Source organism: Oncorhynchus mykiss, chromosome 19 (genome assembly GCF_057628025.1).
Source record: "Oncorhynchus mykiss isolate SJ-2025 chromosome 19, ASM5762802v1, whole genome shotgun sequence".
In the NCBI taxonomy this organism is placed as follows: Eukaryota; Metazoa; Chordata; class Actinopteri; order Salmoniformes; family Salmonidae; genus Oncorhynchus; species Oncorhynchus mykiss.
This window is the reverse complement of record NC_143040.1, coordinates 11,177,501-11,191,313: the sequence shown is the minus strand read 5'-3', so window position 1 is coordinate 11,191,313 and position 13,813 is coordinate 11,177,501. Positions and strand designations below refer to the sequence as shown.

The 13,813-nt window shown below is 46.5% G+C and overlaps 1 protein-coding gene across 1 annotated transcript in view; it reads right to left on the bottom strand.

Moving 5' to 3' along the window:
* Positions 1-13,813, bottom strand: part of LOC149974977 (dynein axonemal heavy chain 6-like) — a 129,339-nt gene that overhangs the window by 19,500 nt on the left and 96,026 nt on the right. The window contains exons 53-62 of the mRNA XM_090209550.1: positions 12,196-12,331; positions 10,378-10,565; positions 9,431-9,621; positions 6,931-7,091; positions 6,034-6,122; positions 4,931-5,077; positions 4,240-4,378; positions 1,559-1,678; positions 734-855; positions 309-438 (exon numbers count right to left, since the gene is read on the bottom strand). Of these exons, the coding sequence (XP_090065676.1) occupies positions 309-438; positions 734-855; positions 1,559-1,678; positions 4,240-4,378; positions 4,931-5,077; positions 6,034-6,122; positions 6,931-7,091; positions 9,431-9,621; positions 10,378-10,565; positions 12,196-12,331 (1,423 nt within the window). The remainder of the gene's footprint in view (positions 1-308; positions 439-733; positions 856-1,558; positions 1,679-4,239; positions 4,379-4,930; positions 5,078-6,033; positions 6,123-6,930; positions 7,092-9,430; positions 9,622-10,377; positions 10,566-12,195; positions 12,332-13,813) is intronic.

Here is a 13,813-nt window from a genome sequence, read left to right as displayed (position 1 = left end):
CAGACCGACAGAGACACAGACAGAGAGACAGTCAGAAAGAGAGACAGACACAGACCGACATAGAGACAGACAGACAGATCAGACAGACAGACAGACATAGAGACCGTCAGAAAGAGAGACAGACACAGACAGACAGAGAGACAGGCAGACAGATCAGACAGTGACTTCAACTACACTATAATGAGTTTAGACTAACTTTAATTTCAAACCAAAGCGAACATCAAACCATAAAAGCACCAGAATAAATCAAGCCTGAGACGTGTGTGTGTGTGTGTGTGTGTGTGTTTACGTGCGTCTCTCTCTCTCACCCGGGATCTTGGCGAGGATGGAGTCGGCCAGCTCGTGGACGATCTCGTCGTTGCTCTTGCCCCCGCCGCGGGCTGACGAGCGAGGCTGTACCTCCAGGATGGTGTTGATCAGGGTCATAGTCTCCAGACGCTGTACAGACAGACAGGACCTCACCGTTTTAGGGATGACAAGTACCCCACAGGACACAGACTATGTACGCCTACATTATGTATCCATGTTGTCAGCATCAAAGGTAATGTTCTCCTCTTAACTGGCTAAAGACATGTTTTGTATTAGTGATCTGACCTCTTATTTTCAGACAGTACATGAACAAAATCTGTCGAAAACAAATTTGAATTAGGTACTGTATAGTTAGTTGTCCCCAAGCCAGCATTAGCCCACTGAGATAAAGGTGAGAATATATAAGCAGAGTGAAGTGTCTAACCTGGAAGGCGAGGTTGGCGTTCTCGTGCATACCAAAGATCTCAGGGTCGTCTATGAGAGGAAGGTTCTCTATGTACCTGTTATAGTCACTCAGTCTGTCTGCCTCGGGGGCAAAGTAGACACCTGACACACACACACAGAATACCAACAGTTAGATCTCACTGAACACACACACACAGAATACCAACAGTTAGATCTCACTGAACACACACACACAGAATACCAACAGTTAGATCTCACTGAACACACACACACAGAATACCAACAGTTAGATCTCACTGAACACACACACACAGAAAACCAACAGTTAGATCTCACTGAACACACACACACAGAATACCAACAGTTAGATCTCACTGAACACACACACACAGAATACCAACAGTTAGATCTCACTGAACACACACACACAGAATACCAAACAGTTAGATCTCACTGAACACACACACACGGAATACCAACAGTTAGATTTCACTGAACACACACACACAGAATACCAACAGTTAGATCTCACTGAACACACACACACAGAATACCAAACAGTTAGATCTCACTGAACACACACACAGAATACCAACAGTTAGATCTCACTGAACACACACACACGGAATACCAACAGTTAGATCTCACTGAACACACACAGACAGAATACCAACAGTTAGATCTCACTGAACACACACAGACAGAATACCAACAGTTAGATCTCACTGAACACACACACAACAGGACACACCTTTCCCCCATTTCTCAGATTCAGCAACATTTGTACACACAAATTGTACACACAAATTTGCACGCACGCACACACACACACAGTGGTCTTCACCTGAGGTGGAGAAGGTGTACCCTGGGTCCAGGGTGACAGGAGAGAAGAACCGTTTGAGGATGGTTCGGAGACAGCGCTGGTCCCAGGCATCAGTCACCCTGCCTCCGTAGGTTATCTCCCCTGGGGGGGAGAGAGGGGGAGGGTGGGGGGAGTCATTAGGTACTGAAAGGAAGAACATGGACAGAAACCTGGAGGGGCTACCTCCAGAAGAAATGCTCATGTTGGTTTTACGGTCATTTCCCTAATGAACACGACCCACTTCACATGAACCTGCTGTGGAAAACACATGTGCTCATTTGGAATCATTCCTATTACAGACAGAGTGGAGCTGGAACAGAGGGTCTGCTGGGTAAATGGAAGGTTCTAATAGAGGTTCTAAACTTTAGTATGCAGAACACGGTGGAACCCAGGGGAAACCCTTCTGTCTACCTTTCAGTTATTACACTACGTGAGAGAGGAACACTTTTATTCAGGATGTTTAAAACTATATCATGCTAGGTTAAACACCCAATGATTTTCAAATGGATGGTTTCTGTATACAAAGAACGGTTAAATGAGGAATTAAACAAACATTACAAAGCCTGAAAAAAACTTAATGGAAGAAATCAGCAATGAAATAAAATCTGGCCTCAGGAGCGTGTAATCCCCCAAAATATATTTTAAATGATGTATAATCATAATTAGAAGGTCAAATTTGAAAAAGGGGAAAAACATGTCAGTTTAGAGATACTTTTCTTAATGTAGTGTATGTGGACTCCTCCCTGTCAAACATCAATCCAATTTTACTGGTCACATGTTATTGCAGGTGTAGAGAAATGCTTGTGTTCCTAGCTACAAAAGTACAGTAGTGTCTAACAATTCACAACAATACCTGCTACTAAACCTCCCAGAACCTCAGGGTCTTCCCTGCTACTAAACCTCCCAGAACCTCATGGTCTTCCCTGCTACTAAACCTCCCAGAACCTCAGGGTCTTCCCTGCTACTAAACCTCCCAGAACCTCAGGCTCTTCCCTGCTACTAAACCTCCCAGAACCTCAGGGTCTTCCCTGCTACTTAACCTCCCAGAACCTCAGGGTCTTCCCTGCTACTAAACCTCCCAGAACCTCAGGGTCTTCCCTGCTACTAAACCTCCCAGAACCTCAGGGTCTTCCCTGTTACTAAACATCCCAGAACCTCAGGGTCTTCCCTGCTACTAAACCTCCCAGAACCTCAGGGTCTTCCCTGCTACTAAACCTCCCAGAACCTCAGGGTCTTCCCTGCTACTAAACCTCCCAGAACCTCAGGGTCTTCCCTGCTACTAAACCTCCCAGAACCTCAGGGTCTTCCCTGCTACTAAACCTCCCAGAACCTCAGGGTCTTCCCTGCTACTAAACCTCCCAGAACCTCAGGGTCTTCCCTGCTACTAAATCTCCCAGAACCTCAGGATCTTCCCTGCTACTAAACCTCCCAGAACCTCAGGGTCTTCCCTGCTACTAAACCTCTCAGAATCTCAGGGCCTTCCCTGCTACTAAACCTCCCAGAACCTCAGGATCTTCCCTGCTACTAAACCTCTCAGAATCTCAGGGCCTTCCCTGCTACTAAACCTCCCAGAACCTCAGGGTCTTCCCTGCTACTAAACCTCCCAGAACCTCAGGGTCTTCCCTGCTACTAAACCTCCCAGAACCTCAGGGTCTTCCCTGCTACTAAACTTCCCAGAACCTCAGGGTCTTCCCTGCTACTAAACCTCCCAGAACCTCAGGATCTTCCCTGCTACTAAACCTCTCAGAATCTCAGGGCCTTCCCTGCTACTAAACCTCCCAGAACCTCAGGGTCTTCCCTGCTACTAAACCTCCCAGAACCTCAGGGTCTTCCCTGCTACTAAACCTCCCAGAACCTCAGGGTCTTCCCTGCTACTAAACCTCCCAGAACCTCAGGATCTTCCCTGCTACTAAACCTCTCAGAATCTCAGGGCCTTCCCTGCTACTAAACCTCCCAGAACCTCAGGGTCTTCCCTGCTACTAAACCTCCCAGAACCTCAGGGTCTTCCCTGCTACTAAACCTCCCAGAACCTCAGGGTCTTCCCTGCTACTAAACCTCCCAGAACCTCAGGGTCTTCCCTGCTACTAAACCTCCCAGAACCTCAGGGTCTTCCCTGGTGCTAAACCTCCCAGAACCTCAGGGCCTTCCCTGCTACTAAACCTCCCAGAACCTCAGGGTCTTCCCTGCTACTAAACCTCTCAGAACCTCAGGGTCTTCCCTGCTACTAAACCTCTCAGAACCTCAGGGTCTTCCCTGCTACTAAACCTCTCAGAACCTCAGGGTCTTCCCTGCTACTAAACCTCTCAGAACCTCAGGGTCTTCCCTGCTACTAAACCTCTCAGAACCTCAGGGTCTTCCCTGCTACTAAACCTCTCAGAACCTCAGGGTCTTCCCTGCTACTAAACCTTTCAGAACCTCAGGGTCTTCCCTGCTACTAAACCTCTCAGAACCTCACAGTGGCCAGCAGTACTGTGATGAATAATGGAGGACCCAGCAGGGAGACAGGCAAGGAGGAAGGGAGACAGTAAGGCAGGCAGGGAGAAAGGCAAGGAGGGAGACAGGCAGGCAGGGAGACAGGCAGGCAGGGAGGGAGACAGTGAGGCAGGCAGGGAGACAGGCAAAGAGGGAGACAGGCAGGGAGGACGACACACACACAGTCCTACCAGTGATGTAGATGAGAGCATCCCAGGGTATGTGACCAGTCTGACAGTAGAGGTTCTGGTTGAGCAGGGCACACTCTCTGTCGCTGTCGTTGAACTCATAACGGATGTTCCAACCCAGAGGACCAAACTTCTTCCTCTCCTGCAACACACACTCAGCATTTTTATTCTACTGTCAATCTCAACATCAGTTACAAAGACAATGAATACAGTAGGAGGTGTGTGTTCTGACATAATGAATACAGTAGGAGGTGTGTGTTCTGACATAATGACTACAGTAGGAGGTGTGTGTTCTGACATAATGAATACAGTAGGAGGTGTGTGTTCTGACATAATGACTACAGTAGGAGGTGTGTGTTCTGACATAATGACTACAGTAGGAGGTGTGTGTTCTGAAATAATGAATACAGTAGGAGGTGTGTGTTCTGACATAATGAATACAGTAGGAGGTGTGTGTTCTGACATAATGAATACAGTAGGAGGTGTGTGTTCTGACATAATGAATACAGTAGGAGGTGTGTGTTCTGACATAATGACTACAGTAGGAGGTGTGTGTTCTGACATAATGAATACAGTAGGAGGTGTGTGTTCTGACATAATGAATACAGTAGGAGGTGTGTGTTCTGACATAATGACTACAGTAGGAGGTGTGTGTTCTGACATAATGACTACAGTAGGAGGTGTGTGTTCTGACCTGTATGATGGCGTGGAAGAAGCAGACTCCAAAGATGATCTTCCTCCACTGGCGTCCCAGGATGTGCTCCTCAAAGAAGTTGTTGGTGATCTCAGTGAACGCCCGGCGCACGTTGGCACGTAGACCCTTAGGAGGCTCGTTGGTCACCTGGCCCACGCACGCACGCACGCACGCACACACACACAAACACACACACACAGACGTCCACGGCACACACACACACACGTCCACAGACACACAGATGTCCACAGACACACAGACGTCCACACACATATGTGGAAATAAAAGGATACCAATCAGATAATTCCGAGACATAGATATGCACCCACGCTCAATTACATGGGTTAGGTGTGTGTGAGCACACACGTGTGTATGTGTCTATAAAGAGCGATGGCCCTACATGTGTGTGTAAGCCATGTGTGACAGGACCACTCTCTCATTGTTAGAGTTGGCCCTGTGAGGGATATGAAACACTGTCCGGAGTGGCTAAGGTTGAGAAGAGTGGCTAAGGTTGAGAGGAGTGGCTAAGGTTGAGAGGAGTGGCTAAGGTTGAGAGGAGTGGCTAAGGTTGAGAGGAGTGGCTAAGGTTGAGAGGAGTGGCTAAGGTTGAGAGGAGTGGCTAAGGTTGAGAGGAGTGGCTAAGGTTGAGAGGAGTGGCTAAGGTTGAGAGGAGTGGCTAAGGTTGAAAGGACAATCTGTCCAAAGACGCAAACAGGAAATAACGGAATTGCTGAGGATCCATAAACATCTCAACAGAGCCTTGAGAATCCAATACTGTTTCAATTTAGACAATCCAAGATTATGCTCTAGAACCTAAGACTGAGTTGTAGAACTAAGTCTGAGATTGTAGAACCTAAGACTGAGATCCTAGAACCTAAGACTGAGATTCTAGAACCTAAGACTGAGTTGTAGAACTAAGTCTGAGATTGTAGAACCTAAGACTGAGATTCTAGAACCTAAGACTGAGTTTCATCATCTAAGACAGAGTTTCATATTCTAAGACTAAGAGTTCCAGAATCTAAAACGGAGTAGTAGAACCTAAGTTTGAGTTGTAGAATCGAAGGTCTCTATGTCCTGTGACAGAGTGTAAAGGTGAGTGTTACCTTGACAGAGTTCTGGAGGACGGTGACAGGGAACACCTTGGTGGGCATGGAGCTCAGGAACAACCTGAAGTTCTCATGGATCACCGTGTCTAACAGGGAGGAGGTGACAGAATGAGTCAGTAGACATAAACACAGGGTCAGTCCAGTCCATAGCGTGTCGTAGAGAGGTCCAGCAGCACAGGACAGCCGCAGGTGCAGGGTGTGTGTGTGAGAGCCATTCAAATCCCCATTCACCTTGTGTCCTGACCAAACCACACAGCAACACCTCACACCACCTGATACCCAGGTACATACAGTTGAAGTCGGAAGTTTACATACACTTAGGTTGGAGTCATTACAACTCCTTTTTCAACAACTCCACAAATTTATTGTAAACAAACTATAGTTTTGGCAAGTCGGTTAGGACATCTACTTTGTTTTATTTTATTTATTTATTTTTTATTTTACCTTTATTTAACTAGGCAAGTCAGTTAAGAACAAATCCTACATCCTACCTCTATGACTTAGGATGTCATATACTGTAGGGAATATGGTCAATATAAATGGTGTGTGTGTGTGTAGGGTGTGTGTGTAGGGTGTGTGTGTAGGGTGTGTGTGTAGGGTGTGTGTGTCAGGGGTGTGTGTGTGTAGGGTGTGTGTGTAGGGTGTGTGTGTCAGGGGTGTGTGTGTAGTGTGTGTGTGTGTTTAGGGTGTCTGTGTTTAGGTTATGTGTGTGTGTGTGTCTGTGTGTAGGGTGTGTGTGTGTGTGTGTGTGTGTGTGTGTGTGTGTGTGTAGGGTGTGTGTGTGTGTGTGTCTACAGTGTGTGTGTCTGTGTGTAGGTGGTGTGTGTTTAGGGTGTCTGTATGTAGGGTGTGTATGTGTGTAGGGTGTGTGTGTGTGTGTTTAGGGTGTCTGACCCGGCTCAGTGAAGGTCTTGATAAGTTCCTCCATGGCTAACATCCAGGACACAGCCAGGTGACAGTTCTGGAGGAAGATCCAGTTACCACTCTTCAGAGCTTCCAGAATCATCTTCTCAGCTATAGGACCCTGACCCTGACCTAGAGAGATAGACCTCACCCTGGAGAGAGAGACAGAGGATTAATACTGAGAGACCCTGACCTAGAGAGATAGACCTCACCCTAGAGAGATAGACCTCACCCTGGAGAGAGAGACAGAGGATTAATACTGAGAGACCCTGACCTAGAGAGATAGACTTCACCCTGGAGAGAGAGACAGAGGATTAATACTGAGAGACCCTGACCTAGAGAGATAGACCTCACCCTAGAGAGATAGACCTCACCCTGGAGAGAGAGACAGAGGATTAATACTGAGAGACCCTGACCTAGAGAGATAGACCTCACCCTAGAGAGAGAGACAGAGGATTAATACTGAGAGAACCTGACCTAGAGAGATAGACCTCACCCTGGAGAGAGAGACAGAGGATTAATACTGAGAGACCCTGACCTAGAGAGATAGACCTCACCCTAGAGAGATAGACCTCACCCTGGAGAGAGAGACAGAGGATTAATACTGAGAGACCCTGACCTAGAGAGATAGACTTCACCCTGGAGAGAGAGACAGATGATTAATACTGAGAGACCCTGACCTAGAGAGATAGACCTCACCCTGGAGAGAGAGACAGAGTTAATACTGAGAGACCCTGACCTAGAGAGATAGACCTCACCCTGGAGTGAGAGACAGAGTTAATACTGAGAGACCCTGACCTAGAGAGATAGACCTCACCCTGGAGAGAGAGACCCTGACCTAGAGAGAGAGACCTCACCCTGGAGAGAGAGACAGAGGATTAACACTGAGAGACCCTGACCTAGAGAGATAGACCTCACCCTGGAGAGAGAGACAGAGGATTAATACTGAGAGACCCTGACCTAGAGAGATAGACCTCACCCTGGAGAGAGAGACAGAGTTAATACTGAGAGACAGAGAGTTAATACTGAGAGACAGATAGTTAATACTGAGAGACAGAGAGTTAATACTGAGAGACAGAGAGTTAATACTGAGAGACAGAGAGTTAATACTGAGAGACAGAGTGTTAATACTGAGAGACAGAGAGTTAATACTGAGAGACAGATAGTTAATACTGAGAGACAGACTGAGAGACAGAGACTTAATACTGAGAGACAGAGAGTTAATACTGAGAGACAGAGAGTTAATACTGAGAGACAGAGAGTTAATACTGAGAGACAGAGTGTTAATACTGAGAGACAGAGAGTTAATACTGAGAGACAGATAGTTAATACTGAGAGACAGACTGAGAGACAGAGACTTAATACTGAGAGACAGAGAGTTAATACTGAGAGACAGAGAGTTAATACTGAGAGACAGAGAGTTAATACTGAGAGACAGAGAGTTAATATTGAGAGACATAATTAATACTGAGAGACAGAGAGTTAATACTGAGAGACAGAGAGTTAATACTGAGAGACAGAGAGTTAATACTGAGAGACAGAGAGTTAATACTGAGAGACAGAGCGTTAATACTGAGAGACAGAGAGTTAATACTGAGAGACAGATAGTTAATACTGAGAGACAGACTGAGAGACAGCGAGTTAATACTGAGAGACAGAGAGTTAATACTGAGAGACAGAGAGTTAATACTGAGAGACAGAGAGTTAATACTGAGAGACAGAGCGTTAATACTGAGAGACAGAGAGTTAATACTGAGAGACAGACTGAGAGACAGAGAGTTAATACTGAGAGACAGAGAGTTAATACTGAGAGACAGAGCGTTAATACTGAGAGACAGACTGAGAGACAGAGAGTTAATACTGAGAGACAGAGTTAATACTGAGAGACAGATAGTTAATACTGAGAGACAGAGTTAATACTGAGAGACAGAGAGTTAATACTGAGAGACAGAGTTAATACTGAGAGACAGAGTTAATACTGAGAGACAGATAGTTAATACTGAGAGACAGAGAGTTAATACTGAGAGACAGAGAGTTAATACTGAGAGACAGACTGAGAGACAGAGAGTTAATACTGAGAGACAGAGTTAATACTGAGAGACAGAGAGTTAATACTGAGAGACAGAGTTAATACTGAGAGACAGAGAGTTAATACTGAGAGACATAGTTAATACTGAGAGACAGAGAGGACCCTGACCTAGAGAGAGATTAGTATTGATTTACTTTTCATTTAACCTTTATTTAACTAGGCAAGTCAGTTAAGAACAAATTCTTATTTACAATGACGGCCTACAGCAGCCAAACCCTCCCTTAACCCGGACAACACCAGCCAAACCTGGACACATGATGCGAAAGAAGGACAAGTTGTTAATACTGAGATGCAGGGGACGGACATAGAGAGGGGAACAGTCTGAGAGGGGGACAGGGGTACCCAACTACCCCTCCCTCCCTCCCCCTTCTCCTCCTTCCTCCTGCTGTCCCACCCCCTCACCTGTCCAGGTATCCCCTCTCCTTGGCGAAGCGTTGGAAGGCTCCCATGGGGTCTGATCCGGTACTGAGGATGAAGACCAGGGGGGTGGGGGGAGACATGTCACTGTAGAGAGTGGCCAGGTCAACAGGAGGGTTCTCTACAAACTGTTTCCCCAGGCTCACGATCACAAACTCTGTCACCGCAAACACCACCTAGAGGGAGGGAGGGAGAGTGGCCGGGAGAGTAAGTCAACTCCCTCTGGCTATCTACTCTGATTCCAGAGTATTCTCCTCTGAGAGTTTCAGAGAGCAGAATAACTGCATTTACAAACGTTCAACACCAGCTGAATATGGCCGCCGTCAGCAAACGTTGGCAAAAAAACATCATTAAAATGTTGCCAGCAGCACAGTTACAGTCACCAACACTCAGGATAACATGAAAACAGCCTAACCAGCTCTGCTAGCTCAAGGAAAACGGTCAGAGTGAGGTGTTCTCTCATTATGTGTCTGGAAGTAGCTAGCCAGCTAGCCAACGTTAGCCAGTTAGCTTGGGTGGTTGACGATAGTTGTGAGGTCAGAACGCTCAGCTCAAACCTAGTCCTCGCGCCAGAGCGTCCAGTATGCGCTCTGAACGCTCCGAGAGCCAAACGCTCTGGATTTACCAACGTACAATCGGACAACGCTCAGACCACACTCTGGCACTCCAGATTGAATTTAAGAACACACCCTAAATAAAACGGATGGATGAACATAACTGCAAATATCGCTGTGTGACCTGAAGGGCAACTTCTATCAAATATGACCGTTGATATACAACATACAATGAGAGAGATGCCAAGAAAACTGCCAGCCCTTTCACCATCACAAGCAGACTGATACACACACACACACACGTGCACGCACACACGCACACACGCACGCACACACACACACGCACACGCACACACGCACACCAACAACCCCCACTACCTTCTCCTCCATGAAGCTCTTGATGAGCACCAGTTTCTGGAAGGCCCCCAGTCTCTGATCCCAGTGACCCCTGACCCCGTTTGCCTTTTCCTTCTCTTCTTCAGACATCTCCTCTGAGTAGGGAGGCAGCTGGGAGTCAGACACGTAGCCCTGCCAGTTCTCTGGGTTGAAACACACTTCCAGACGACCTGGGAACACACACTCCAATATTCATCTACTTCTGTAGCTAGGCAGAAGAGTGTGTGTTCCCATTGACATCATTAGCATTGACATTGACATCATTAGCAGATTACAAGGTAGTGGTAATCTCTAGGTTATTTTAGCTGTGTTACTACTCTACCTAGTGGTAATCTCTAGGTTATTTTAGCTGTGTGTTACTACTCTACCTAGTGGTAATCTCTAGGTTATTTTAGCTGTGTGTTACTACTCTACCTAGTGGTAATCTCTAGGTTATTTTAGCTGTGTGTTACTACTCTACCTAGTGGTAATCTCTAGGTTATTTTAGCTGTGTTACTACTCTACCTAGTGGTAATCTCTAGGTTATTTTAGCTGTGTTACTACTCTACCTAGTGGTAATCTCTAGGTTATTTTAGCTGTGTTACTACTCTACCTAGTGGTAATCTCTAGGTTATTTTAGCTGTGTGTTACTACTCTACCTAGTGGTAATCTCTAGGTTATTTTAGCTGTGTTACTACTCTACCTAGTGGTAATCTCTAGGTTATTTTAGCTGTGTGTTACTACTCTACCTAGTGGTAATCTCTAGGTTATTTTAGCTGTGTTACTACTCTACCTAGTGGTAATCTCTAGGTTATTTTAGCTGTGTGTTACTACTCTACCTAGTGGTAATCTCTAGGTTATTTTAGCTGTGTTACTACTCTACCTAGTGGTAATCTCTAGGTTATTTTAGCTGTGTTACTACTCTACCTAGTGGTAATCTCTAGGTTATTTTAGCTGTGTGTTACTACTCTACCTAGTTTTATAGAAATGGGTGTCTAGGTTATTTTAGCTGTGTGTTACTACTCTACCTAGTTTTATAGAGATGGGTGTCTAGGTTATTTTAGTTGTGTGTTACTCTACCTAGTTTTATAGAGATGGGTGTCTAGGTTATTTTAGTTGTGTGTTACTCTACCTAGTTTTATAGAGATGGGTGTCTAGGTTATTTTAGTTGTGTGTTACTCTACCTAGTTTTATAGAGATGGGTGTCTAGGTTATTTTAGCTGTGTGTTACTACTCTACCTAGTTTTATAGAGATGGGTGTCTAGGTTATTTTAGTTGTGTGTTACTCTACCTAGTTTTATAGAGATGGGTGTCTAGGTTATTTTAGTTGTGTGTTACTCTACCTAGTTTTATAGAGATGGGTGTCTAGGTTATTTTAGTTGTGTGTTACTCTACCTAGTTTTATAGAGATGGGTGTCTAGGTTATTTTAGTTGTGTGTTACTCTACCTAGTTTTATAGAGGTGGGTGTCTAGGTTATTTTAGTTGTGTGTTACTCTACCTAGTTTTATAGAGATGGGTGTCTAGGTTATTTTAGCTGTGTGTTACTACTCTACCTAGTTTTATAGAGATGGGTGTCTAGGTTATTTTAGTTGTGTGTTACTCTACCTAGTTTTATAGAGATGGGTGTCTAGGTTATTTTAGCTGTGTGTAACTACTCTACCTAGTTTTATAGAGATGGGTGTCTAGGTTATTTTAGCTGTGTGTTACTACTCTACCTAGTTTTATAGAGATGGGTGTCTAGGTTATTTTAGTTGTGTGTTACTCTACCTAGTTTTATAGAGATGGGTGTCTAGGTTATTTTAGCTGTGTTACTACTCTACCTAGTTTTATAGAGATGGGTGTGGCGGTGATCTCTCTCTTGATGCCGTTGAAGCAGGGCAGCGTGTCCTCCAGCTCACAGCATGTCTGCCAGGTAAACTCTGACAGCCATGGCACCTCAGGCCTATCTGGATGATCCTGATGGGGGAGAGAGGGAGAGAGAGCCAGGGGGAGGGAGGGAGAGAGAGCCAGGGGGAGGGAGGGAGAGAGAGACAGCCAGGGGGAGGGAGGGAGAGAGAGCCAGGGGGAGGGAGGGAGAGAGAGAGAGCCAGGGGAGAGGGAGGGAGAGAGAGACAGCCAGGGGGAGGGAGGGAGAGAGAGACAGCCAGGGGGTAGGGAGGGAGAGAGAGAGCCAGGGGGGGAGGGAGAGAGACAGCCAGGGGGAGGGAGGGAGAGACAGCCAGGGGGAGGGAGGGAGGGAGAGAGCCGGGGGGAGGGAGGGAGAGAGAGACAGCCAGGGGGAGAGACAGCCAGGGGGGAGGGAGGAAGAGACAGCCAGGGGTTGGGAGGGAGAGACAGCCAGGGGGGAGGGAGGGAGAGACAGCCAGGGGGGAGGGAGGGAGAGACAGCCAGGGGGAGGGAGGGAGGGAGAGACAGCCAGGGGGAGGGAGAGAGGGAGAGCCAGGGGAGAGGGAGGGAGAGAGAAGGGGTGGTGCGACAAAGGAAAAGTTGGTCGGGTGTGGAGATAGAGAGAGGGGAGAGGGATGGAAGAAGGGAGAGGAGAGGAGAAAGGTAGAGGGGACAAAAGATAAGAGAAGTGCAGTGGACAGAGAAGCGTATGGATAGATAGAGAGGGGGTGTGGAGAGGAGACAGAAGAGAATGATAGATAGAGGGGGGTGTGTGGAGAGGAGACATAAGAGAATGATAGATAGAGAGGGGGTGTGGAGAGGAGACATAAGATAATGATAGATAGAGGGGGGGTGTGGAGAGGAGACATAAGATAATGATAGATAGAGGGGGGGTGTGGAGAGGAGACATAAGATAATGATAGATAGAGGGGGGGTGTGGAGAGGAGACAGAAGAGAATGATAGATAGAGGGGGGGTGTGGAGAGGAGACAGAAGATAATGATAGATAGAGGGGGGGTGTGGAGAGGAGACAGAAGATAATGATAGATAGAGGGGGGTGTGGAGAGGAGACAGAAGATAATGATAGATAGAGGGGGGGTGTGGAGAGGAGACATATGAGAATGATAGATAGAGGAGGGTGTGTGGAGAGGAGACAGAAGATAATGATAGATAGAGGGGGGGTGTGGAGAGGAGACATAAGAGAATGATAGATAGAGGAGGGTGTGTGGAGAGGAGACAGAAGATAATGATAGATAGAGGGGGGTGTGTGGAGAGGAGACAGAAGAGAATGATAGATAGAGGAGGGTGTGTGGAGAGGAGACAGAAGATAATGATAGATAGAGGGGGGGTGTGGAGAGGAGACATAAGAGAATGATAGATAGAGGAGGGTGTGTGGAGAGGAGACAGAAGATAATGATAGATAGAGGGGGGTGTGTGGAGAGGAGACAGAAGAGAATGATAGATAGAGGAGGGTGTGTGGAGAGGAGACAGAAGATAATGATAGATAGAGGGGGGTGTGTGGAGAGGAGACAGAAGATAATGATAGATAGAG